This window comes from Pituophis catenifer, unplaced genomic scaffold (genome assembly GCF_029215685.1).
Source record: "Pituophis catenifer annectens isolate HBS135680 unplaced genomic scaffold, rPitCat1.0.hap2 SCAF_7, whole genome shotgun sequence".
NCBI lineage: Eukaryota > Metazoa > Chordata > Lepidosauria > Squamata > Colubridae > Pituophis > Pituophis catenifer.
In genome coordinates this window covers 37277183-37303436 of record NW_027256887.1, presented here as the reverse complement: position 1 = coordinate 37303436, position 26254 = coordinate 37277183, and the positions used below count along the sequence as shown (strand labels likewise).

Genomic DNA, 26254 nt, shown 5'->3' with positions numbered 1-26254 from the left:
TGTTCAGCATCACTGCAAATTCAAATAGTTGCTGAAAAAGTGGTTGTTAATTGAGAACTATCAAGAGCCATGGTGGAGCAGTGGTTAGAATGTAGTATTACAGGCTAACTCTACTCACATTGCCAGGAGTTCTTTCCATCCTCAAGATTGACTCAGCCTTCCATCCTCCCAAGGTCAGTAAAATCAGGACCCAGATTGTTGGGGGAAATATGCTGACTCTGTAAACTGCTTAGAGAGGGCTTTGTAAAGCACCATGAAACAGTAGATAAGTCTATTGCTATTCTGTAATGACTTTTCATTCAGGGTGTCAATTTTTGCTTCCTTTTGTCATTTACTTTCACTCTAATTTATTTTACCTTTCTTCCGTATCACTAAATACACCATAAACCATCAAAAAATGGCTCATCCCTCATGTTTCATCATGAATAGCAATTTATTAATTCCTCTTTCATATATACATATCAATAGATATAGCTAAAACATGTATATAAAATAACCATCCTGATTCATTATTTGGCCTCTGGATAACTGAAACAAACACTTTTTTGATCTCAACATTCATTCATATTATGTAACATAATGACTTTATCTTGGTTCACATTCATTCAGTTTTGCATTCTCCTCCCCAATTCATCCGTGGTTTTTCTATTCTCATAATTCACTGGCAACTAAAACCTACCTATGGATTGCTAACAGGTTTAATCAATTTTTATTATCGTCACAGACAAAAACATTAAAACAATAATAATAGTAAAAAATAAAAGACAGAATACTATATTGTAATTGGTGGCAGATTAACAGTCAGCAGTTAAGTTTGCCTAATTTTACATACAGCATAGCAGAATTTGGCCACATTCAGAAAAACTACTTCATACTGCTCTGATAACAGTAGTTGATTTTAAAAAAGATCAGTATTTCCCGGATATTTTATTAGGTAAGATGTTATAAATTGAGTCCGTGAAACCTTCTAAAAGATGCAGTGTAGCAGCATGTGAGCTATAGTTTCAACAGCTGTTAATAGTTTTGTATGATCCCCGTTGTTGTTTATTCTAACCTTAGAAGTCTTGTTGAATACAATACGGGACTCGAGCACTTTGAAGGGAATAGTGATAAGGCAAGAGGATTACAGAACAAGGGCATTTGCAGATGATCTGGTTGTTACCCTAACGCAGCCGATGGAATCAATAATTCAGATGAAAGAAATTTTAGAAGAATATGGTATGGTATCAGGATTTAGACTGAATCAGAAAAAAACCAAGATGATAGTTAAAAATATGACAGTTGATCAAAAGAAGGAACTGGAAAGGAAGGCAGGCTTTGAAATAGTATCAAAAGTGAGATATCTAGGAGTTCAAGTTGCAGATTCAAATATAAAACTGTTTCAAAATAACTATGAGGTGTTGTGGCGAAAAGTACAAAAGGATATGGAAACCTGGAAAAAACTGCAGCTGTCTTTACTTGGAAGAATAGCAACAGTTAAAATGAATGTTCTACCTAGATTTTTATTTTTGTTCCAAATGATTCCGGTGCTTAAAAGTGATAAATATTTGACTGAATGGCAAAAAGGAGTGAATAAGTTTTTTGGAATGAGAAAAAGCCAAGAGTTAAACTGAAAATTATGCAAGATGTTCGTGAAAGGGGTGGTCTTAAACTTCCAAACCTGAGATTATATTATGAAGCTGCAGCGTTTACACAAGCAAGTGATTGGTTTGGAAGGACAAAGACTGGAATATTGAATATAGAAAGCCACAATCTTGAATTTGGTTGGCATGCATATTTATTTTATGAAAACAAGGTGGACAAAGTATTTAATAGCCATATATTTAGAAGCTCCTTGATGAGAGTATGGAAGAAGCACCGATTCAAATGGGATTACAAAATACCGTTGTCGTTGGATCTTGGTCACATATACGGAATATAAATATAAAGTCACTCGGGGGGGGGGGGGGTTATATAAAGAAGTACTTTTTAATGATGGGGCAGATGGCAACTAAAGACATTGAACACACTGTTGGAAGAAGGGATTAATTTAACTTGGTTACAGTATAATCAACTTCAATTGAGATGGAGAGAAGATCAAAAAACCGGTTTAATGTTGCATGAAGAAGAATTGGTTAGACAGATAAAAGAGAAAGGCCCAATGCATATTAAGAGGATTTATAATGTTTTGTTAGAAAGAGATTCAGAAAATGAATTGGTTAAAGATTGTATGATAAAATGGGCGCAAAATTTTGGAGAACCAGTTATGATGGAAACATGGGAAAAAATATGGGTTCAGAATGTTAAGTTTACACAGTCGCAGAATTTAAGGGAAAATTTTTATAAAATGTTTTATAGGTGGCATTTAGATCCTAAGAAATTGTCATGTATGTATCCTAATGTTCAACCGAAATGTTGGAGATGTAATTGTCTAGATGCTACATATTATCATACATGGTGGACATGCAAGAAAGCCAAGGCTTTTTGGATAAAAATTTGGTGGGTTATGCAAATTGTTTTAAAGAAAAAAATTCAATTTTCTCCTCATTTGTTTTTACTGGGTATAGTTAAGGTTTTTCAGTGGGTGAAACAAAATTGATATTGTATATGGTGACAGCAGCCAGGTTACTGATTGGTCAATATTGGATAAGGGTTGATATGCCTACAATTCAAGAATGGACTTTGAAGATGGCCAGTTTTGCAGAAATGGCGAAGATATCAGCATACTTAAAAGACCAGACTCAAGAGACTTATGCATGGGAGTGGAAGAATTGGATAGATTATGTGCAGAATAAATACCAAACCAGGAAGTACCAGATAGCTTTTAGCTAAATGTTGTGTAGAAATGTATAGTATATGGGGGCAAAATAGTCTATTGTTATGTAGAAATTTATAGCGCACAGGGAGGAGAATAGAGGGGTGGTAAAGTATGATATAATACAATGTGGATGGATTTCACCTTGGGGAAGTCATGGGGAGGGAGGGTTTGGGGGGGTTAGGGAGGGATGGGGGGGAAATGGGGGAAAAATTGATGTTTGTAAAACTTTTTCAATAAAAAAAATAGTTTTGTATGCACTCACAACAATCTAGATTATATTAATTTCTACTTTTGAAATATATTTTGGATATTTCTTTAAAAATGAAACCTACATTTCCATTTCCAGGCATGTATTAGTCAACTCTTTTCAGTGTGCATAGATATTTTTTTTCTTATTTTTAGTCATTAACACAAGGTATTTATCATTTGATCCTCTTGTATTTCAAGTTACAATATTCCATATACCAGGGGTCTGCAACTGTAAACACTCAAAGAGCCATTTGGACCCATTTCCCACAGAAAATAAATCACCAGGAGCCACAAAACCTGGGTAGGCATGGCCAACTCGACGTCACTCACTCCCACTCAGTCACATAACCCCCAGCCACACCTACCCAGTCAGTCATTAGGACAGAGAACAGGTTGTTAAATTATTTGCAACGCCCAGCCCCACCTCACCCCTCCCCTCCCAGCCACTTCTTGTCACACCCGGCCTTGCCCAGCCACTCGCCTCAAAGGCTCAACGTATTTATAGTTCTGTAAAAATGTTCACCTTTCTCTCTCTCTGTCTCTCCCTTGCTTTCTCTTTTCCTCCCTCTCTTTCTCTGTCTCTTGTTTCTCTCTCCCTCCCGTCTCTATCTTTCCCTCCCTCTATCTCCCCCCTCTTTCTCTCTTTCTCTCCCTCCCTCTTTCTCTGTTTCGTCTCTCTCTCTTTCCATCCCTACCTCTCTGTCTCTTTCTCTCTTTCCCTCCCTCTCTTTCTTTCCCCCTTCTCTATTTCTATTTCTCTCTCTCTTCCTGTCCCCTGGGGGGGAAGGAAGCACCTGAACTGGTCCTGGGAGGTGGGAGTCTGACGTGCGGAGGCCAACGAGCCCAGGAGCAGTGCGTCGACCATCAGCTGGTCAGCAGAGAGCCAAAGACTAGCTAGCCAGTGGGGAGGCGGGGCATCACAACGGTGGCTCTGCAGGAAAGACAACTGACATTTGGGAGGTGACCAAATGGGAGGTGACCAACAGGAGCAGCCGATGCTGCTGCTGCTGTTGCCTTGTGCGAGTGGGACAGAGTTGCATTGCGGCTCTGCATAATGGGCTCCAGGAGGAGGAGGGGACCCCATCTCCCCCATTGTGAAGCGCGTGAAATTTCACTATGCTGCACAAGGCGCTGTGAGAACAGTAGGCAGGCCATAGAGGCAGCAATAGCAAATGTACTGTGACTAAGGCGGAATACTGTTTTGCGCAAAGGCAAGTGCAGGGGTGCTTCGCTCCCACACTGAGGCTTTGGCCATCGCCACTGCTGCGACAGTTCTTTCATCCCTCCGTCACAATACAGAGCCGCAGCAGAGGGATGAAAGAGCCGCATGTGACTCCGGAGTCGCTGGTTGCCGACACCTGCCATATACCATAGTTGTCAACAGTTGGACTCATTAATGTTGACCAATTATGGTTTTGGTTTGGTCATATAAATTTTTCACATTTTTTTATTAAGACAGAGAAAATAGCACATATTATTTTTGAACTTAGTTGCCTTGCGGTACAGGCAGCATTTCCTGCTAATGGCTGGGTCAGTACAGTACTAGTAAGTTTTGGCCCATTTAGGGCAGAATGCCTCAACCACAAACTAAGCACACTCATTTTTTTTTTTTTTTCAAGCCAGGATGTCTAATCTAGAAAACACCTTGGACACCAAACCCAGTTGCCTACATCCCACCAACATGGTACTGATACACTAAACGACACACATTCAACATTATAATATTTCCATTTAAATCCAAATGGGTTGGATTTAAATCACTAAAACCAAAATAGAATCTATAGGAGGATGAATTTATCTAAATGCTGCAGCACAGGGGCAAAACCTGGGATAATTAAGTGTAGATTTTCAACAAGGAAAAACATTTTATGACTAACTAATCATTCACAGTTACTATGATTTACCACACTCACACTTTGCACTCACATTACCTTAAATTAATTGACCTTCATATGCCTACTTTTACGATGCATTAACTGGGTTTTTTTCTTGTACAGGTAGTCCTTGACTTACAACAGTTCATTTAATGACCGTTCAAAGTTACAACAGCACTGAAAAAAGTGAATTATAATAGTTTTTCACACTTATGACCATTGCAGCATCACCATAGTCATGTGATCAAAATTCAGATGCTTGACAAGTGACTCATATTTATGACAGCTGCAGTGTCCAGGGATCATGTGATCACGTTTTGCAAACTTCTGACAAGTAAAGTCAATGGGGAAACCAGATTCACTTAACAACCGTGTTATTAACTTAACAACTACGGTGATTCACTTAACAACCGTGGCAAGAAAGGTCATAAAGAGGCAAAACTCACTTAACAAATGTCTCATTTAGCAACAGAAATTTTGGGCTCAGTTGTGGTCGTAAGCTAAGATCTACCTACCTGTACTAAGTTTTTTTAAGAAAAAGTATTAAATATTGAAAGAAAGCTATATGGAGACAAACAATTTATTATGGTCTCATTATTACCAGAACATTAAAGAGCACCACAGAGAAAAATATTGCATTCAAGATTAGGCAGTAAAGAAGGAAATGAGGAAATTGCTCATCTCAAGCATCTTCTAAAATGATGCCAATGAATCCAATTCTGAATATGCAGACATGCACTTTTGCTGGGTGGAATAATAGTAGATAATTGAAAAAGTATTTGAAAATACCCATTTACATACAAAAAATATATAAATAAATGAGGGGAAGGGGGAGAATAGAAGGAGCAAACATGCACTAAAACCTACACCAAAATTCAAATAACCTTCATTAAATTGACATGACTCTTTTCCAATCTCTTTTTACACAGCCATGAAAGAGAAAATGAGCAGAAAGTTTAAATGTCAGGAAAGAAAGAAAGAAAGAAAGAAAGAAAGAAAGAAAGAAAGAAAGAAAGAAAGAAAGAAAGAAGGAAGGAAGGAAGGAAGGAAGGAAGGAAGGAAGGAAGGAAGGAAGGAAATTCCAAGCTGGTACAATGTATTTAGTAATGTTTAGGATTACATTTGTCATCTCTGAAAATTTGCAGTATTCCATTAGAGACAATCTACTCACCTGCGACCACATTCTGAATATTTACCAATATTTTTTAATATTAAGGCAGCTGTTAATCGGATGTGTTTAGTAATTGGTCCCTCTTTTTCATCCTAAGTCAGAAAAGAAAACAAGTTTTTAGTATCAATATCACAACTATTTCTTTCCAGTATATCTTTCATACTCATCCTACTTACTGTGAAATCTCTGAAAACAAGGTTTCGTGATCCTCGCCTTAAAGCCATGAGGGCAGCACTAGGGTGATTGACAATAGCCTTCTGTGCTCTGGGAGTAGAAGAAGAACCCCCAGCAGTTGGTGGCCTGAATAGATTTACAAATAAAAATAATTACACAGGGTTTCTGGCACAAGTATTGTTTCCTTCTGTTAAACTGATGCTTGGTGCTAACAGGTTCCAATTATCTTATTCCTCAAGAGAAGGTAGTTTTGTTCATATCTTAACTAATAAAATAATAATATATTAGAGAAATTGCCATTTACTTTGTAAGATGTTTTGTCAGCATTATTGCATTTTAAAATTTCTGTTGATCTATCCATTTAAATAACAACTGTCCCCCAAGTGCAACAACAATCCCTCCTTCAAATGCTATGGGTAGAGCAATGTTTTCCAAGAATTGAAAGCCTTTGGAATAAGGAACAATGGTAGTTTTCTTGCAATAATTCCTATTATACTTTTAAACAATTTAAAATATTATTCTTTTGGGAGGAAAGATTATGCAGATTTAAATATTTAATTTTGCATTGGCAGCACATCTAGAACTTATTTGATCCCACAAATCTAAAAATGTATTTGCCTTCACTGAAATAAGACAAAAGCTTCAGAAGTTTTCAAAAGAAACTAACTTTGCATAAATATTAGACAGTTGTGAGAGGATGAAGTATATAAAATTTCATGTCAGTGCAGAGAAATCAATGCAGAGATTAATTAATCTTCTGATATCATTTGTTGAAGCCACTTCAACAGCTTTCTTAAAGTTTTCACTACAATTTTATACTCATCTTATCACCTAATCCTTGATACTGATAAGTGATACTGTCTAATATACTAAATCATACCAAGATACTCATCAATATAGCTAAAATGGGATGAAGGAGGAATACTATTACAATTTTACTAGACTACTACTACTACTAAACTGCTAGTTAGTAGTAATACTATTAACAAGGAAGACAGATGTCCACTGAATAACTTTTCTCAATTAATAGTCTACCAGAAAAAGAAAATGATAAAGAAACGAAGACTAAATTAAATTAGTTGAGCTGAAAAAATATTTTAAATACTGAAATGTAAGAACTACAATTCTATACTTGTAAAAGGAAGGAAATAATTGGGGAGAAGAGAAATAAAAAACTGAATAAACTGAGAAGGTTCAGTGACAATGGAATAAAGACGTTGAACACTGGATTTTTTAATTTGAAATTTCTTTCCATTAAAATAAATTGGTTCAGCTTTTTTGCTATCTAGCTAATACAGAATTAGGTAGATAATTGAAAAAGTAAAAAGTGTTTTTATATAATACATACATCTTAACTGCCAAATATGATAGTGATGCTATATGCTTAACTGCCAAACATGATGATGATCCAGCTTTGGAAATTTTTTATCAGTCAATAAATGTACAACTGTAATGCTTGTGCTCAATTCTTTAGTTGATTTCTCTTTATCTATTTTTAGGACTTGTGTGGAGAATAGATAATATTTTATCATATTTATGCAGAAATATTAAACATTAAAAAGCGTTTATAGGTAAATTACATAATGGAATTTCACAGAGAATCTTCAAAAAGGCAGGATGAGTTAGGTAAGTGTCTGAACTCAAGTAACTCTGAACTGTTTTATTCTACATCAGACTTGGTGTTCACACCAATTCACAGCATAACCCTAATAATAATAACAAGCTTAAAGTGAAAAATTGGTTTTCAATTAAAATGGCTTATTCCAAAGGTTGTCAAATATTCCTTCAGCTTTCCTAAACTAAGTGGATATAGGGATTAAGTGGATATAGGGATTATTCAACAGTAGAAATAGATTTTCTCTATTCTCTTTAAGATAAATATTGAGATTGTTAAATCCACATGATGTACAAGTTTAGGTTTTGGACCATAATATTCAACTCCTATAAATGTAGCATTTAAATTATTTAAAGTCAAGTCACTAGCACAACTTTTTTATGGTGCCCAGCTTGTCCCATTCTCTAATTTCACTTGCTCAATCAAAATTTCTAAAATTGGCCCCTCAAGTCCCAAAATGTGTCTCTAATGCCACCTTGAGATTAGAAACTCAACTTCAAACTATTTCTTTAATATGAGGGATGATTTATCTTGGCCTGATTTTTTTACATCTCAAAAACCTAGTATTTTAACAGGGGGTGTATATAGACTTTTTAAATCCACTATATAATGTTGCCATGTTCTATGCAGCAGTCCTTAAAATACGTCAGAAGATTACTTATGACATAAAGTAATCTTAAGGGGCATTTAGTTTATCATTTTTAAGTGTTTTGTACTGTGACATAGTTTGCTATATACAAACCTTTATGTTCCCTTCACCCATCAAACCTCTATCCTTACTTTTAGATTTTTGTTTTTATATACTGTGTTTCCCTGAAAATAAGCCCGGGGGATGGGCATGGTCAGCAGAAGAGGCAGTGCACACATGGGTGCCAATGGTGTCCAGCAGCAGCCACAGTCTACCGGCCCCTTGGTGCAACACAGATAAGTCCAAGCGCGGAGGCAGAGGCGACAGGTAATCTGGACATGCTGCACGGCTGTCTGGCAACCGGGAGGCTCGCAGAGAGGCACTGGCAGCAGGGGGAGGCAGAGACATGGGGGGGGGGGAGGCAGGCAATCAGAATGTGCTACATGGCTTCCTGGCTCATGGGAGGATTGTGGAAGGCTTGCACTGTGACACCAGCAGCAGGTGGAGGCAAAGACACAAGGGAAGGCAGGCGATCTGGGCATGCTGCGTGGCTGCCTGGCTCACAGGAGGCTCATGGGAGGCTTGCATGGCGGCACTGGCAGCAGGCGAAAGCATGGGGGAGAAAGGCAGGTGATCCCGATGCCTCATCTGGGTGCGCCAGGCAAGCTGAGAGACGGTGGGACAGAGTGGCCGGTGCTTTGGGATTGCCTGCCTCAACCCCCGTGCCTCTGCCTCCCCTGGCTTTGCCATGCACTTTTCACCCAGCTAATTGCTCTGTTTCAAAGCACCCCATTTGCAAGCAAAGCTTTCAGTGTCTGTCATTTTTCCGTCCAGGCTAAAAGTGTGTCTACCCTGGGAAGCCCTGTAAGCCGTTGCAGCCATGGGCAAGCAGATGGTGGGAGCGGGTGTGTGGCCACAAAATAAGACATCCCCCCAAAATAAGACCTAATGGGTCTTTCAGTCAAAAAAAAAAAAAAAGACCCGGTCTTATTTTCAGGGAAACACGGTATACTTTGGTTTTAGCATTTAACTTTTTATAATAGTTATTGTTTTTTATACTATGTTTATGTTCTGTGCTTTTTAAATGAATACATAGGCTTCTTTTTCCAGTTAAAAACCCCATACTCAATTGTTTCCTTTCGATATTCTGCTTTCAATCTTGTTGTTTTCAAGAGGTTTCTCTTGTTCATCTCCTTCAGTAGAGGCTCTTTTGTTTTGTTTTTTATGTAGTATTTAAACGGTGTTTTTCCTTTTCCACAGTTTGTTTCACCTGTAAGAAACCTCTGCCACCTTAAGATCTTGGCAAATACAATAGATCAACATCACTTTTTGGGTGCAGAGCATGATGCATTGTCATTAGTTTTCTTGTGGTTTGATCCAAGTTATCAAGTTCTAGCTGAATCCAATCAATTATTCCAGCTGAGTATATATTACAAGCACTGCCCAGGTGTTAATTGTCTTCATGTTATTTCCTCCACTCAGTTTTGATCTCAAGATTTTCCAGACTCGCTTTATGTATTTTGTTGAAGTAGCTTCCTTAACTTGATTGTGTACTTGGTCAGAAGCTTCCAAAACTCCTAAGTACTTGATCCCTCTTGTGGTGTTACCTTTATCAGCTCTTCATTATCAAATTTGAATCCATCATCTTCAACAATTTTTCCTGCCTTAACAGCAATTGTTGCACATTTGTCAATGCCAAATTGCATTTCAATGTCTCTGCTAAACTCCTCAGTGTTTTTCAGCTGTGAACTCAGTTCAGCTTTTATTTTTCCAAATGGTTTTAAATCATTCATGTAGAGCAAATGGGAAATTTTCAACCCTTTTTTAGCCAATTCATAGCCACAGTTTGTTATGTTCAAAATGCTTGTTAGTGGCACCATTGAAAATACAAATAATGGCAGTGGCAATGAGTCACCTTGGAAGATTCCTCATTTGATTTCAACTTCACCAAGTTCTTTTCCACAGGCCATCAGCTTAGTTTGCCAAAACTTCATGGAAGTTTTCAGAAATTTCTGGATGTTGCTACTAATTCCAAAAATGTCTAAGCATTTCTCAATTCAGAAGTGTGGAACAGAATGAAATGCTTTCTTATAATTAATCCAGACCATGAACAAATTTGCTCATTTTTTCTTTGAATTCTTCAAAACCAGTTTATCAATCATCAGTTGGTCTTTGGTTCCTCTTGAATTTTTGCAGCACCCTTTCGTTCTACAGGTAGCAAATCCTTGTTTTCTAGATATCCATAAATTTGGTTAGCAATAATGCCTTTAAGCATTTCGGATGTTGTTGGCAGGCAAGCAATTGGTTCATAATTTTCAGGTTTATTTTCCTTTGCTGCATCCTTCTGAATTAAAAAAGTTCTTCCAGTTGTTAGCCACTTTTCACTTTCTGGTATTTCTAGAACTTGATATTTTCTTTGTTAGGTTTTTCACTTGTGGTAGCACATGTCCACTTTCAAGGGTGTTATAGAAATAATGCTGGTTTGCTTGAAATTGTGAATTTTGCTGAAACTGCATTATTCGATTATCACATCGCTTTATTTTCTCTGAAATAGCTACAACTCTTTGTTTCAGCTTTTTCAACAATGAGTGCAATTTCTTTATTTTCCAGGTTGTATCTTGCTGTCAAGCTAATCTGATTTTTTTATTCTTCAGGTTTCCTAGCCTCAAATTCTTCAAATTACTTAAAATCAATCAAATTTTATTTATTTTTAACTCCAGGCAGATTTTTCACTTTGGTTTTCCCTTATTAATTGCTTTATTATTTCCAATTTTCAAGCCCAATTCTTCAGTAGTAACATAAGCTGCTGCATACATTAGCTGGTTTGTTTAAGTAATGTTTCTGCTGGAATAGTCTGGACAGCTTCATTCACATTCTTCAATAATTTAGCCAAACATCTCTTACTACCTTGATTCAGTTTTGGCAATCGAAATCTTTCCATGTTTTCTACCTGAATCTTAATCTTCTCACTTAATTCGGCTTTAGCTGTTGGTTCTTCAAGATCTAATCCAGCTCTTGCTTCTTGTTTCTCATCTACTTCTCTGATTTCCTTCCTTTTCTCCACTACTTGTTGCTCCACTTCTAAATTATCTCTTTAATCAGTTATACTTGAGCCTTGATATTGCACTGCTCTGCTTGCAATCTCTTGTAATTCTGCATTAGTGAAGAGCTTATGCTTCAAAATAACACGCCTCAGGTCCATACGTCTTTGTTAATTGATTTTCATATCCAGGTGATTCTTCTTCCAAATCTTGAACATGCGCTGCTTATTGTTGTTGTTGATCGCACAGTCAGCCAGAAGTTCAGACTGGGTTTGGCATTTTTGTCTACCTATTAAGTTCTTACTAAGGACCTGGGATAGGCAGATCTGGATGTTTGATGGTGTTAATAGATATTGCGCAGGGTGGAAGCTTTTCTGAGTAAAGTCACCTTTTGCAATTAATTGATGGCGAATTTGTCAATGCCAATGGTGTTCAAGTGGTGCTCTAACTGTTTTGGGATTGCATTCCACCCAAGGCGCCCATTACTATTGGTACTATCTTTGCTTGTTTTTGCCACAGTCGTTCTATTTCTATTTGTAGGTCTTTGTATTTTGTTATCTTCTCCAGTTCTTTCTTTTCTGTTCTGCTGTCTCCAGGCACTGTCACAATCACTATGGAGACTTCTTTTGTCTTTCTTATTGACAATTGTTAGGTCTGGGGTGTTATGTGGCAGGTGCCTGTCTGTTTGAATTCTAAAGTCCCAGAGCAATTTAACTTCTTCATTTTCTGTGACTTTTTCTATTTTATGGTCCCACCAGTTCTTGTTTGCAGGCAAATGATATTTCTTGCACATCTTTCAATGCATTATTGTTGCTACTTTATCATGCCGCTGCTTGTAGTCAGTCTGTGCAATCTTCTTGCAGAACCTTACCAGGTGGGCCACTGTTTCTTCAGCTTCTTTTCATAGGTGGCATGTACTATCTGTTGCCGTCTTCTCAATTCTGGCTTTGTATGCATTTGTCCTTAAGGCTTGGTCTTGTGCAGCCAGAATTAGTCCCTTGGACTCTTTCTTCAACTTTCCTGCTCTTAGCCATTGCCAGGTCTTATTATTATCTGCTTTCCCTGCTATTTTTTAAAATGTATTGGCTGTGTGGTGCTTTGTCTTCCCATGCCTCCAATTTGTTTTTCATTTGGTCTTTCTTGTAGGCCACTTTAGTTTCTCCAGTAGTCAGTTAGCCTTCCTGGCATACTAACTTCAGTGCATCTTCTTCATTGTCCTTCAGATATTCTTCCAAAGTCCTTTTTTCTTCTTCAATCATCTGATGTACTTACAACATTCCACACCCACCTATTTGCCTTGGTAGGTAGAGTCTGTCAATGTCACTGCGAGGATGAAAAGCATGATTCATTGTCATTATTTTTCTGCTCTTCCTACCTATTGCATTTAGTTCTGCTTGAGTCCAGTCCACTATTCCTTCTGTGTATCTAATGATTGGAATTGCCCAGGTTTTGATTGCCTTGATGGTATTTCCTCCATTGAGTTTGGACTCTATTTAGTTTGGACTCCATTGAGATCTTCTTCACTCTCTTGATGTATTCACCTCTAATCATTTTCTTGACTTCAGTATTCTTGAAGGATACCCAGGTATTTGTAATTATATCTTCATGCAGACTCTGGGGCATCTTGATTCCTTCAGTTTTCAACATTTTTCCCTGTCTGATAGTAAGTGTGGCACATTTGTCCAATCCAAATTCCAATATCTTGGCTATATATGTGGAGTGTTGAGCAGCGATTCTGTTTCAGATGATGTTTCTCCGTACAGCTTCAGATTGTCCATGTAAAGGAGGTGGGACAGTCTGGCAGATGATGATGATAATTACTATTAGTATTATTGTTGTTGTTGCTATTCACATTAAAAAACCATAAAAGGCAGCTAAAAATATAATAGGCGAATGGATGTTAACAATAATGGAACTATTATAATATCCGCTAGTTCTGTGGGATCCCCAGGCTTGATGGCAAAACCAAATCTTAAAGGACATTTGGAAAATATGAGCAGTCTAAATTCGGGGGAGGATATTCTACAACATGGGTGCCATAGACAAGAAGGCCCATTGCTTAGTTCAAAATGAGAGAACTTGCAGCGTACCGTCTCTACTAGATCTGGTGGGACAGAAGGATGTAACTGGGTAAAGTTTGATCCCTCTAATAACCTGGTCCCATGTATGGCTTTAAAGGTCAAGGCTAGCACATTGAATTGGATCTAGAAATAAATTACCAATGCATCTTGCAGAGCAGAGGTGTAACGTGTATTCTACAAGGAACACACATAACTGCCTACATCATTCCATTTTGAAGTTTCTGGGTGGTCTTGAAGGGCAGTCCCATGTACAATAACCCAACTGGGATATGACTAGGGCATGAGTGACCATGAGGAGGGCCCCTCGATCTAGGAATGGGAGCAATTGGCATACAATATGAAGTTGTGCAAAGGGCCTTCTAGTCACGACTGCTACCTACTCCACGAATCCAGAGGGACACTAAATTGAAAACAGAATCTGTTAGAGGTAATGTAACCCCATTCAGATGATAAAGTCCCAGAACTGGATGGTTCTTAAACCTAAAACTACTCCATATTGAAGTCTGATGTTTCCCATCCAGACCCTCACAGCCTCCAGACACTGGGATAAAGCATCCACAGTATTGCTTAATTCACCATATGTGAAAATCATCCAGTATTGTGGGATCCAGCAATGCTTTCTCAAAGAGGTGGCAGACCAGAACCTCCAAAACATAAAGGAAGCTTCTCACTCAAGAATTCACCACCGTGGCTTCAGGTTTGACTTCCGTCGCCATCAGACAGTCCTTTGAGACCGCCAGCCCCGTCGCTCGTAAAGAGCCGCCTTTACATCTGAAAGGCGGCTCGAAAAACTCCATTTCCATAAGGAAATGTGAGATAGAGCAGGTGAGGGCAGGTAGAGCCCTCTGCGAAGTCCCCAGAGTTTTTCTTTTACTCTTGGGGACGAAGCAGGATGAGGCTCCCTATTTCCTTCGCCGCTGCTCCGGGCTTCGGGAGACCTCTGCCTCTTGCAGAGCCAGGCGAAGAGATCAAACCTTTCAACGAAAACAACAGATTGCTTAATTAAAGAGGATGAGATCTGGACTTGGGACCCTAAATTGCAAGTATTTTTAATGATTTTATAAGCGTTTTTAAGTGAAGGAAAAAAAAAAGCTTAAAATGGCGACCGCTGAGGCTTGAGAAGTAGCCGAAAGTGAAAGTCCTTCCGTAACAAGTTACAAAGTAGCGGAGCAAACAGTGCTGGCTAGAATAGAGAAAAGAAAAAATTTCTATTCTAAGTTTCTTTTTTTTCTTGGAGATCTGATATTGATCTTGTTGGAGAGAAGTCCTCTTTCTTCAAAAAGAGTTTGTCTGTGTGGCAGGATGGCGTTAAAATTAACAAAGCCAGACAAACAAGCAGCGGGGGGGGGGGGGGTTTCCCCATTTACAATTATGTGAACAAGTTTCGAGTTTACAGACTCAGAAGAATGGTTTTAATTTAAAAGAATTTGTTTTGAAGGACATGGCAAGACATGACGAGATTGTGAACCAGAATTTTGAAAAATTTAAGCAGGAAATTAAAGAATTCATACAATTAAAGTATGATAACTTACAAAGAAAGATTGTAACAGTGACTAATGCTTTTTCAGAAATAGTTATAAAGATGGATACAAATATCAAGTTATTAGAGTCTAAAATGGAGGAAGTTGATGATAAGATTTATAATTTGAACAATAAAATACAAAGAATGGAAAATGATTTGATAAATATTCAAGACAATAGCTCTGAAGTAAAGTCTAAAAAGGAAGCTGATCACGAGACTTACAATGCAGAAAATATAAAACAAGGGATTGAAAAAGAAGTTACAATGATGCAATACAGGCTCACAGAATTTGCGGTTAGAATGAGAGGGTTACAGGAAAATAATAGAGATGATTTAAGAAAAATATCTGCTGAAGTTCTGGCTGGGATTTTAAAGATTCATCCAGAGGAGGTATCTTGTAAGATCGACAAGGCCTATAGAGTAAATTCTTGGATTGCAAAGCAAAGGCAATTGCCTAGAGATGTGGTGATTTATTTTACAGATAAAGAAATAAGAAATGATATTGTGCAAAAATCTTTCAATTCCACTCTACAATTGTATGGCAGAAAGATCTGGATATATAAAGAGTTGCCGCCCAAGATATTAAAAGATAGAAAGAAATTCGGATTTTTGGTGACTGAGCTAAACAAACAAAACATCTCATTCAGGTGGGATGTCCCAGTTGGCATAATATTGAGATATCAAGGAGAAAGATACCAAGTAAATTCTGTTGAAAAAGCGGAAGAATTTTACTATAAGGTTCTTAAAATGGGTTCAACATCTTCATGTATAATACATGAGTGGAATAAAGAAAAGCAAAATCAACAAGAGATAGAAATTCAGGATAAGCAGAAAGAGATGGAAGTAATGGAAAAACAACAAGTTACAGAGGACTTTGTAGATGAGCAGCTTCTGGATTCTCCTTCAGAGGTTACAGCTGGACTATTTATAAATACAAGAGAGGCGGCTTTGGATTCTAATGTGATGATTCATCAAGTCACAGACCAGCATAGAAATCAATCAGTTGACATACAACTCAAAGAAAAGAAACCAGAATGGAGACTTAAGCCACAAAAGCAAAACCAACAAGATCAAGTTATAGATCAGCATGAAAACCAAATAGTTGATACACAATTTATAGAAAGGAAATCAGGATGGAGATCTAACCCACAAAAAGTCAAGAAAAGAAGAAGCAGGTCTTACAAAAACAAAAACTTTTAAACTAAACAACAGTGCAATGCCAGTTATCTAAGAGATGATTGAATATATGAAAAGATACCTGAGGCAAAGTATTGATTTATATTATCCTGAGGACAGTGACAGACCTCTGCAGTGCTCTACTTTTGGGATGTGAAAAGGGCCTTAAACTGAATGGATTGGAATTATCTATTTTGGATTCTTTGATAAATGTATTACGTTTATGTTGAGCTACAAGGCAAGAGAGTTATGGGATTGGGGCACGCAGAAGATCTGGTTGTTACCCTATTACGGTGGTTGGAATTAATAATTTAGATGAAAGACACTACTATAGACACTATATGGAATACAAATATAAAGTTACTCGGGTGGTTGTTTTTTATATATCAAGACATCTATTGTTGACGGGGGCAGATGGTAATTGAAGATACCGAACATACTGTTGGAATTAGGATGTGATGTTACCCTAATATGGGTGATGGAGTTAACAATCCAGCTGAAAGACACTACAGAAGATATTATATGGATTACAAGCTTAAAGTCATTTGAGGATTATATTTATATAAGGGAATACTTCTTAGTGGTGAGGGCAGAAGAATAAAGATATCAAGAACTATTATGTATGGTAGTTCTGTAGGAAAGTGGGTGGAGATAGGTTAGCTTATTGATTGTTTAGTTGAAGAAAAGGGATATTATGTTTAGATATGAATATATGTAAAAGATTTGAGTTAAGAGATATATCTATGGGGGTGGAGGAAATGGGCAGACTATGAGTTGAATAAATGTTAAATTAGGATTTATTATATAGTTTTATAGTGGAAGGTTGCTTTGAAATGTCATATTAATATACAAAAAAGATTTGATTTAAGAGATATATGTATGGGGGAGGAGTAAAAGAGTAGATCATGAGTAGAAATTGTCAAATTGGGGGATATAATACTACTACTATGCTAAATTAGGAGTTATTATATAATGTTATAGTAGAATGTTATTTCGAAATGTATAGTATAAGGGGGATATAATAATATTATTAGAAAGAAAGGGTCAGCATATGGGGGATGGAGCAAGGGGATGGTAAAGTATTATATAATCTGTTATGAATTTGGGTTGTACCTTGAAGAAGCCACAGGGGGAGGGGGAGGGCGAGGGGGGGTTAGGGAGGGGGGGGAAAGGGGGAAAAATTTGTATTTGAAAAACTTTTTCAATTAAAAAAAAAAAAGAATTCACCACCGTTAGAATCCACTCGCATGCCATTCCCAGCTTAGGGACATGGATTTAAAGACCAAATGGCTGAGTTCACAGTCCTAAGGACCCATCAGCACCAACAGATCCAAATATTTTCCAGATTACCAAACAAGACTTTGCCTCAGAAATTTATTTGGAATTTCAACAAAGACAGTATCCAACTGTGAGTGAATTCAAGTGACTTTTACTGCTACAAAGTTGGCTTTAACCCATGTATAGCCAAATTAGTCTCCAGTAGAGTACCAGCTATGCCTAGACTTCTCTTGCTTCAAATCCCTATTTAAACTATGGGAAATGATGGGGTCCACAAGAGGTAAGAGATCACATACAGTAGGTGCAATCAGATCTGGAGCTTCAGATGCCACCCTGTTCCAAGTGATGATCAAGCCGTCGGATGTAATGTTTAGCAGACCAGCAAGAACTCCAAAACTCCCTCCAAAACTCATCTGAGTCTATTAATTTGCCAGAGGCAAACCAATCTATGTATGTTCTATAGAGGTAGTCTTCAACTTACAACAGTTCATTTAGTGATTGTTCAAAGTTACAACAGCACTGAAAAAAGTGACTTATGACCATTTTTCAGTTACAACTTTTGTAACACCCCCACGATCATGTGATCAAAATTCAGATGTTTGGCAACTGGTTCATACTTTTGATCATTGTGTACCAAGGTCATATGATCACCTTATGCAATCTTCTGACAAACAAAGTCCATTGGGAAGCCAGATTCACTTAACAAACCGGTTACTAATTTAACAACTCACTTAACAAATGTCTCACTTCACAACAGAAATTTTGGGCTCAATTGTGGTCATAAATCGAGGACTACCTGTACTGAAGGAAACTCGACTGGAAGATGAACAAAGTTTTAAAACTGGAAAAAAAAGTATTAATAACTATACTATGCTGATGACACTATTCAACAGTTGCAAATACAAATGATCTGCAAATTCTATTAATGAAATTCAAGAAGCACAGAGAAAAACAGAACATTAAATATAAAGAAAGCCAAAATTAGTATATGGCATCAGGTATAACTATCAGTGTTAGAACTGAAAATTAAGATATGAAGTGGTGGATAGCTTCTACTTTTTTAGGATTGACTATCAATAGTGGGACTGGGAGTCATATTAGCACCTGCAGCGTAGCAATAAAGGTCACAGAAAGACACTCAGACACCATGTTGTGTCTACACCTACAAAAATAAGATTGTGCATATAATGATCTTTTTTTGACATCCTATGGAAGTAAAAATACGGATTTTGAAAAAAGAGGATATAAAAAGTATTGATGCTTTTGAATTTTTGGATTTGAGAATACCTATACTATAGATAACTAGGCAAACAAATAAATGAATTATAGAACAAATTAATCCAGAGTTTTTTATTTAAGCAACAATGCTCATAGTTCAAATTATCGTATTTTGGACATATAATGTGAAGTTCTAGCTTTCTTGAGAAGTGAGTGGTGCTGGGAGAGAAGAGGTAAGAAAAGAGAAGAAAACAAACGGCAGCAAGATGGATGGACTTGATTGCAATACTGCTAAGTATAACACTGAAAGTATTGAAGAGCCAATTTGGGGATAGATCATTGTGGAGAAGGTCTATTTATGTGGTTACTATACCAATTTGATGGCATATAATTATAATATATGTCTGTATTCATGTTTGCACATCATTTGTAAGCCACCAATTCCACATGGATATATACAGATTGATAAGCAATTCATCACCCATTAAGCACTTTAATTTTCTGTCAGACCTACTTTGGAACCTTTAATTAGACTTTTAACTTAACTGATCATATCTTGCTTTAATGTGGCATATTTTCACAAAATTCATCATAAAATATATGACCTACAATTCTTTCCTTATTGAACATAATGAAATATCTTTCTGAGTATTAAGACTGTGCTATTTATTATTAAGGGAGTTTACGCATCTTACTTTGTGGAAGGTTTTGAACTTCCTACTTGTCCATGTTCATCTTGCTTTAATCCCGCAAGGAGAGCATCTCGTGAGCAATGCTTATCCTGTTTGAGAAAGAGAAAGTAGCATTATTACATCATACTGGAATTAATTAAATCTGACTGGTGAATTTGTATAACCACTAGGGATTATACACATCCAAATGAATGAGTGAAGACTGTACCTGAATGGACAGCATCAGAGGAGATTCTGTATACTGTCCAATCAATATGGATAATCAGCAACATAAATCAAAGACAGTGAATTTTTAAAAGTCATTTTGTACATTAGGTTAATAATACACATAGCTTTGTTATTTCACTGAAAAATGAAAATAATAGGCGTTAGATGATTTTGGAAAACAATCTTCTAGCTAATTGCAGAATACTTGAAAATCCTGCATTTACTGGAAACATTTGATATGTTATGTCACTATTAGCAGTTTAAAAAACTTAGATACAACTATATTTTAATCTCATATCAGAAGGAACTGATTGTCCAATTGTACACAGTTGTAGATCTCAATAAAGTCAAAGGAGACTACTCTCAGGTAAGTGGGATTACATTCAGAGAGAAATTTAATAGCATTCATATCTTCAGCACAAGCTTTTATTAATAATAAATTATCAATTGTAATTAGACTCTATTCTTATAAAGTATTAACCATTTAATATTTTTTTAGTATTTTAAAAATCTTGTTCTTGCTTTGATTCTCTATACAGTATTTGTACCAGATACCAATAGAAAGTAAATACCGGTATCATTTTCCTCTCTAATAGCCTAAAAATTCAAAATGAAAATCTCATTCCAGAGTCTTTCACTAGTGTACAAAACATATGTACATAATTCTTACATAATACTGTGTTTTACAATAATCCTGTCTTATTTTCTCCTTCAAAATACTATATGACTGATAGAATTGACCGAGAAATCCAATACTTCCTTTTATTACTCAATTCATTCCTTTTGACATTGTTCCTAAACAGCAATTACCATGGACCAGTAGGCTACTTTTAGTTTAGTACAAACTCTTTCTAGATATTTATCGAGACTCGGATGTTTGTTATTCCTATTTCTAAAAATAAGAAGCCCAATAAAATTTTATACCAAATATCTGGCTCTTCTTCAGCACTCCAGAAATTTCTAAAACACACTTTTTTATTTATATAAAAATTGTCTATAAAACCCTAGAAAAGGAATGGAAAATTTCTACCTGTAGGTGGGTAATGAAGGAAAACCTTTGTCTCTGGAAAGGTTCACAGCCCTCCCACAAACACTGTCCAGGATAGACATCTTTTCCTCCATGCTCAGTTGCAGCATGGTAGAAAACTTGGGATGGTGTCTGAAACCACCTGGAAAATGGAAAGGATTTTAATTTTGCAGAAAACAGTGTATTCTTTTGCAATCAATTTTTTATCTAGTTATTACTTATAAATAATCAAAAACAAAAGTTATTTAAAAGTGGCAAACTAAAATTATTCAAGGGTTCTATTTACATTTTCAAGAGCTACCTGCACAAGATTTCTATAAAGGAAAAGGCAGCCATTACACAAATATATAAATAAATGGAAATGAAATATTTTATATATTTTTATTAGGTAGTAGCTTATAAAGACTTCCCATATCACCATGACAGTATTAAAAGCTTGTAGCACTGACTAGTTGTCAGGTCCACCATTGTGTCCTGCCTTTCTGTTGGAAAGTGGGGGAGAAGGCTTGCTGGCATTTTCGCATGCTTTTGCTTTAACTGCTTGGGAATTAGGGAGGGGGGATTGTCTTTGGAGATGAAGAAGATTCTCTTCCAGCCAGTTCCAGCCTGATTTCAAGGTCGTTGTGCCCTAAGGGTGAACTGTTGTCTGCCTAGCAGTTCAGCATTCTCAAAACAACCTTGCAGCATCACATTGGCTGCTGGTGGACTGGTTAAGGGGATTGGGATGTGGTGGCTCAGTGTCTACGATGCTGAGTTTGTCAATCAGGTCGGCAGTTCAGTGGTTTGAATCCCTAGCACCGTGTAACAGAGTGAGCTCCCGTTACTTGTCCCTGCTTCTGCCAACCTAGCAGTTCGAAAGCATATAAAAAATGCAAGTAGAAAAATAGGGATCACTTAGGTGGGAAGGTAACAGCGCTCCGTGCGCCTTCGGGCATTTAGTCATGCCAGCCGCATGACCGTGGAGATGTCTTCGGACAGTGCTGGCTCTTTGGCTTAGAAACGGAGATGAGAACCGTCCCCAGAGCCAGAAACGACTAGCACGCATGTGTGGGGGAACCTTTACCTTTTTAAGATTTGCTTTGTGCTTCACACGGGACTTTTCAGATTCCATCTTACTTTCCTGCAATCACTTTCTCTCAATAAGAGTTCTTTTGATTCAACTTAATAGATTCAAGAGTCTTACTTTCCTGAGAGAGCAGCTTGGTCAGGTCCTTACATTAGGCAGAATCTGGAAAGTTGGTCAACCCGGAGAGACACACCACCCTATCATGGATACCATGCACACGATGTCAGCTCAAGGCAGCGACCAGGAGGAAGGTGACTGTTGGGGGAAGCTTCACCCAGACCTCCGCCTGGGCTGGACCTCTCTGAGTGTACAGAGGAGGTGGAGAGCCTGGGAGACTCATCAAGACCCAGGTGGTCCATTGGAGTTGGAAAGAAGGAAGACTGGGAAGGAAGAACCAAAGGGGTTACCATCACCCAAGGTAGCCAAGGCAAGAAAGGCAACCAGAGCTGAAAGAGCTTGAGAATGAGGTAGAGGAAGGCGGAGAACCCAACCATGCTAACCTAATGAAGCAAGCCATGCAGTTCATGATGAATGCCTTCCAAACCCTGAAGGCATGTGAGGCACATGCCACAGTTGCTACCAGCGAGTCCCAGCAAATCCAAGAGGAGAAAGATGGGGAATGAGCCCCGGCACTAGATACCAGAGTGGGTGTTTCAGAAACCCTGGCTGCTGCCTCAACCACCGCAGCTGCCCAAGTGGGAACTGTCCAAGCAAAGCAAAGCAAGGACCCGGAAGGCCCCACCCCTTGGTGTGAAGTTCGATGGAGACTCCCAGCGTTGGGATTCTTCCTGGCCCATATTGACATACATGCAAGAATATGGGCAGGAGATCCCTACTGAGGGTGCCAGGATGAGAATCATCATCCTGGCACTGGAAGGGGCTGCAGCCCACTGGATGGTGACCCTCCACAACATGAATGGACCAGAGCTAAGAAACTTATGATGGTGCATTGTTAGCAGTTCAAAGACCTCCAGATGATTGCAAAGTGAGGGACCACATCAAAACCCTGCATCAAAGTCACAGAGTGGTGGTGGAGTACACTGAGGAATTCCCTGACCTGGCATGCCAACTTAACGACTGGCCGGAGGATAACCTCATCAGTTGTTTCAACGATTGGCTGAACGATGACCTGTACAACACCTGCGTCTTGAGGAAAGCCCATGCCACCCTTCATGACAGGTACATCCTGGTCAAAGAGGTGGAGATTGATCAAGCATGCAACAACTACCACTCGACCTGACCATGGAAGAAATTATCCCTGGAGCAGAGAGAAGTGGTGAAACAAGAAAACCTGCAAGCATGCTCCAGGGCACCTGGGAAAAGCCACCAAGGCCCTGCAGCGGGCCAGGGAAACAGCACTGACGGGAGTGGAGGTCAAGTTCACCCGATCACCAAAACAAGATGAGGGAACTCCAGCCCCACCAGCCCCACCAGCTGACAGTCACAGGCTGACTGACACTGATGACCCCCTGGTAACTGGCCCGGTCACACCAGTGACACTTCCCATAGAGCTACATTTCCAAGCCTCAGGTTTAAAAGCCACATTTGTAGGCTCTGCTAGACTCAGGCTGCACTAGCTGCCTGGTTAACCCAACCCTGGTTGAAAAATTGAGGTGGCTGAAAGTACCCATCACATTTTGCCAACTAGATGGATCGGCAGCAGGAAGCATCCCAGTGACATTTGTTACCGAATCTATAGAAATGCGGATGGGGGCTCACATAGAAACATTAAGCATCATAGTGGCCCGAGGGATGGAACGGCCTCTGGTATTGGGGCTGGAGTAGCTGAAGAAGTGGAATCCTTACGTTAACTGGAGAAGAGGGCTGCTAAAAATCCAAACGAGTCGGCCTCCCCGAGTGCAAGTTGGAATCTGGAAGGCAGCCTCCCCATGGTGGGAGATTGGGGCAGTAGTGCTGGGATGAGAAAAGGACCTCCCCACTATCCCCAAAGAGTACCGGAACTAGTAGAGGTGTTAAGGGAAAAGATGAACTTGTCCCTCACCCTCGATAGATTGTGCTATAGAAATCCTTCCAATGGCTAAATTGTCTAAACCAAAACTGTATTCAATGACCCCTAGGGAGTTGTTCATTGACAAAAACTTTGCCCATGGATTCATTCAACTGGCCCGACTCTAGGTGGCAGCTCCTGTCCTGTTCTGTGAAAAGGACAGGATGCTTTGTCTATGCGTGGATTATAGGGGTTAAACACTGTTTGTGTAAAAAACATCTACCTCTGCCCCCGATGAAAACATGCTAGCTGATTTGGCCAAGGGCAAAATATTCACCAAACTGGACCTATGAGAAGTCTACTATTGTGTGAGAATTAGGGAGTGGGATGAGTGGAAGACCGCATTCAACTGCTCTTTGGGATGTTTCCAATTTAAAGTCCTCCCATTCAGCCTCCAGGGCACCCCAGCAGTGTTTATGCAGTTAATAAATGAGTCTTACACCAGCACCTGTATAAGAGAGTACTGGTGTAGCTAGACGGCATTTTAATCTACACCAAAACAAAGACGGAACATGTGAAACTAGTGAGGGCTGTAGGTTATAGAGAAAGAAAACTGTAGGCCACCAAACTGTATGCCAAACTTTACAAGTTTGAATATCACCAGAGAATGATAAGACTATTTAAGTTATTGCAACTCACATGAAGGCATTGAAATGGACCCTCCAAAAGTCCAAGCGGTGCCTGAACCAGAAAGCAACTACCATGTTTCTCCAAAAATAAGACCCAATTTTATTTTATTTTGGGCTTGAAAATAAGCACTCGGGCTTATTTTCAGGGAGATCTTACATTTTTGACATGCAGGAGGCGGCGAGTGCAGGGACTGACAGGAGTGGGAGCGCAGCTGCCACTGGTCCTACCCTCTGCTTGCACGCGGCTGCAACGACCCAAGCTTTTGGCATGCCCTGGCCTCCACCCACCCTGCCTACTGTCCCAGCTGCTGCAGGGACATTTCTCGGCTGTAGCGGGCACTGTGGCTGCCCATGCTGCTGCTGGCCTTGCAGCGGCTCTTTGCCTTCCTGGCAGGGCGGGTGGAGGCAGGGGCATGCCGAGAGCTTGGCCCTGATTGAGGCTGCGGGTAAGCAGACAGTGAAATGGAGAAGAGGGGGCTGGCGATAGTTGTCCAAACATTTTTCACCCAGAGAGTCTGCCTCTTTCCTCTTGTTAGAAATGAAAAGTAGCTTGGATCAGCTCACCCTGGGATGCCTAAAATAACTTCCACTTCAGGGAAATGCCCGAAAGGGAGGTGCGATTGTTGCATGGCGGGCAAAAAAGGTGTACACGGGGCAGGAGTGGGAGGAGAGAACCGAGCACTTGACTGAGAAAGTTGCATAATGAAGGTCTCATTTGTTAATCAAGTCCCATTTTTCTTATGGTGGCTGCAACAGAAATCGGTAAGGGGAGGCTGCCTAGAGCAGCGGTGTCAAACTCAATTTCATTGAGGGCTGCATCAGGGATGTGTTTGACCTCTGAGGGCCGGTGGTGGTGGTCGGAGTTTGGCATGGTAATGGTGGGCGTGGGTGGGCGGGTGTGGCCATAGTGGGTGTTTAACACAGGCTCAATATGCATTCTTCCCTTCTTTCTTTCCACAGTTCTTTACTATAACCATTTTCCTATCTTTTCTACCAGATATTACAGGCAAACATTTATTACTTATTCTTCATATTCCACTAAATGTTTTATTTCTAAATTTATACCCTACGGTTTAATACTAAATTGCTTTTCCAAGCAGAAAAGCTATTTATATTATTGTGTTGTGGTCCACCAGAAGCCTGCGGAGCTGGCAGCAGAGTTGGACAGTGAGGAGGTTGGGGAGGAACATGGGCCAGTCCTGGAGTCTGGGGAAGGCTCGGACGAGGGCTCTGCGCCAGAGGCAGAGAGGGGGCCAGGGCCACCTGGGAGTTATGTGCTGCCTCCGGAGCCTCCAGAGTCGGACATCAGTGAGGCAGAGGAACAGGGGGAGCATGTTCCCAGTGCGTGCATGTGCAGAGCTGCCAGAAGGCAAGAACAGTTAAGAAAAAAGGGACAACTCGGGAGTAGGGCTTGGAGATGATTGGCCCCTCCCATAAAACATAAAGAAGGAGCAAAGGCACGTGAGCCTTTGCAGGAAGCAACTTTGTTCGTTCTGGTCAGTTTAAATTCTGAAGCTCCGTTTTGACTCTGCTCCGTGTGGCCTTGCAAAATTAATTGCCAATTAGGTCTTTGGCAGTGTGTCAAGGGAGATAAAGGTGGATGCTTATCAGCTTTATCCTGAAGGGCTGTGGCAGACTTCTGTCGGACTCTTTACAAACTATTTGTGACTCATTGTCAGCCTCCGCCTTTACTGCTTTGGCTGCCACAGTAACGGGAGGGGGGAGAGCTAGGTAGCATGGGGGGGGGGGGAAGCGTGCTGGAGGAATCAAAAGCAATACTTAAGCTACCGGACTGTGTCTT

The 26254-nt window shown here is 39.3% G+C and overlaps 1 protein-coding gene across 1 annotated transcript in view; it reads right to left on the bottom strand.

The window, feature by feature from the left end:
* The window catches only part of ARID2 (AT-rich interaction domain 2), a 264008-nt gene that overhangs the window by 3213 nt on the left and 234541 nt on the right, over positions 1–26254 (bottom strand). Inside the window, exons 18-21 of the mRNA XM_070947152.1 lie at positions 20754–20892; positions 19520–19605; positions 6268–6391; positions 6092–6183 (exon numbers count right to left, since the gene is read on the bottom strand). Of these exons, the coding sequence (XP_070803253.1) occupies positions 6092–6183; positions 6268–6391; positions 19520–19605; positions 20754–20892 (441 nt within the window). The remainder of the gene's footprint in view (positions 1–6091; positions 6184–6267; positions 6392–19519; positions 19606–20753; positions 20893–26254) is intronic.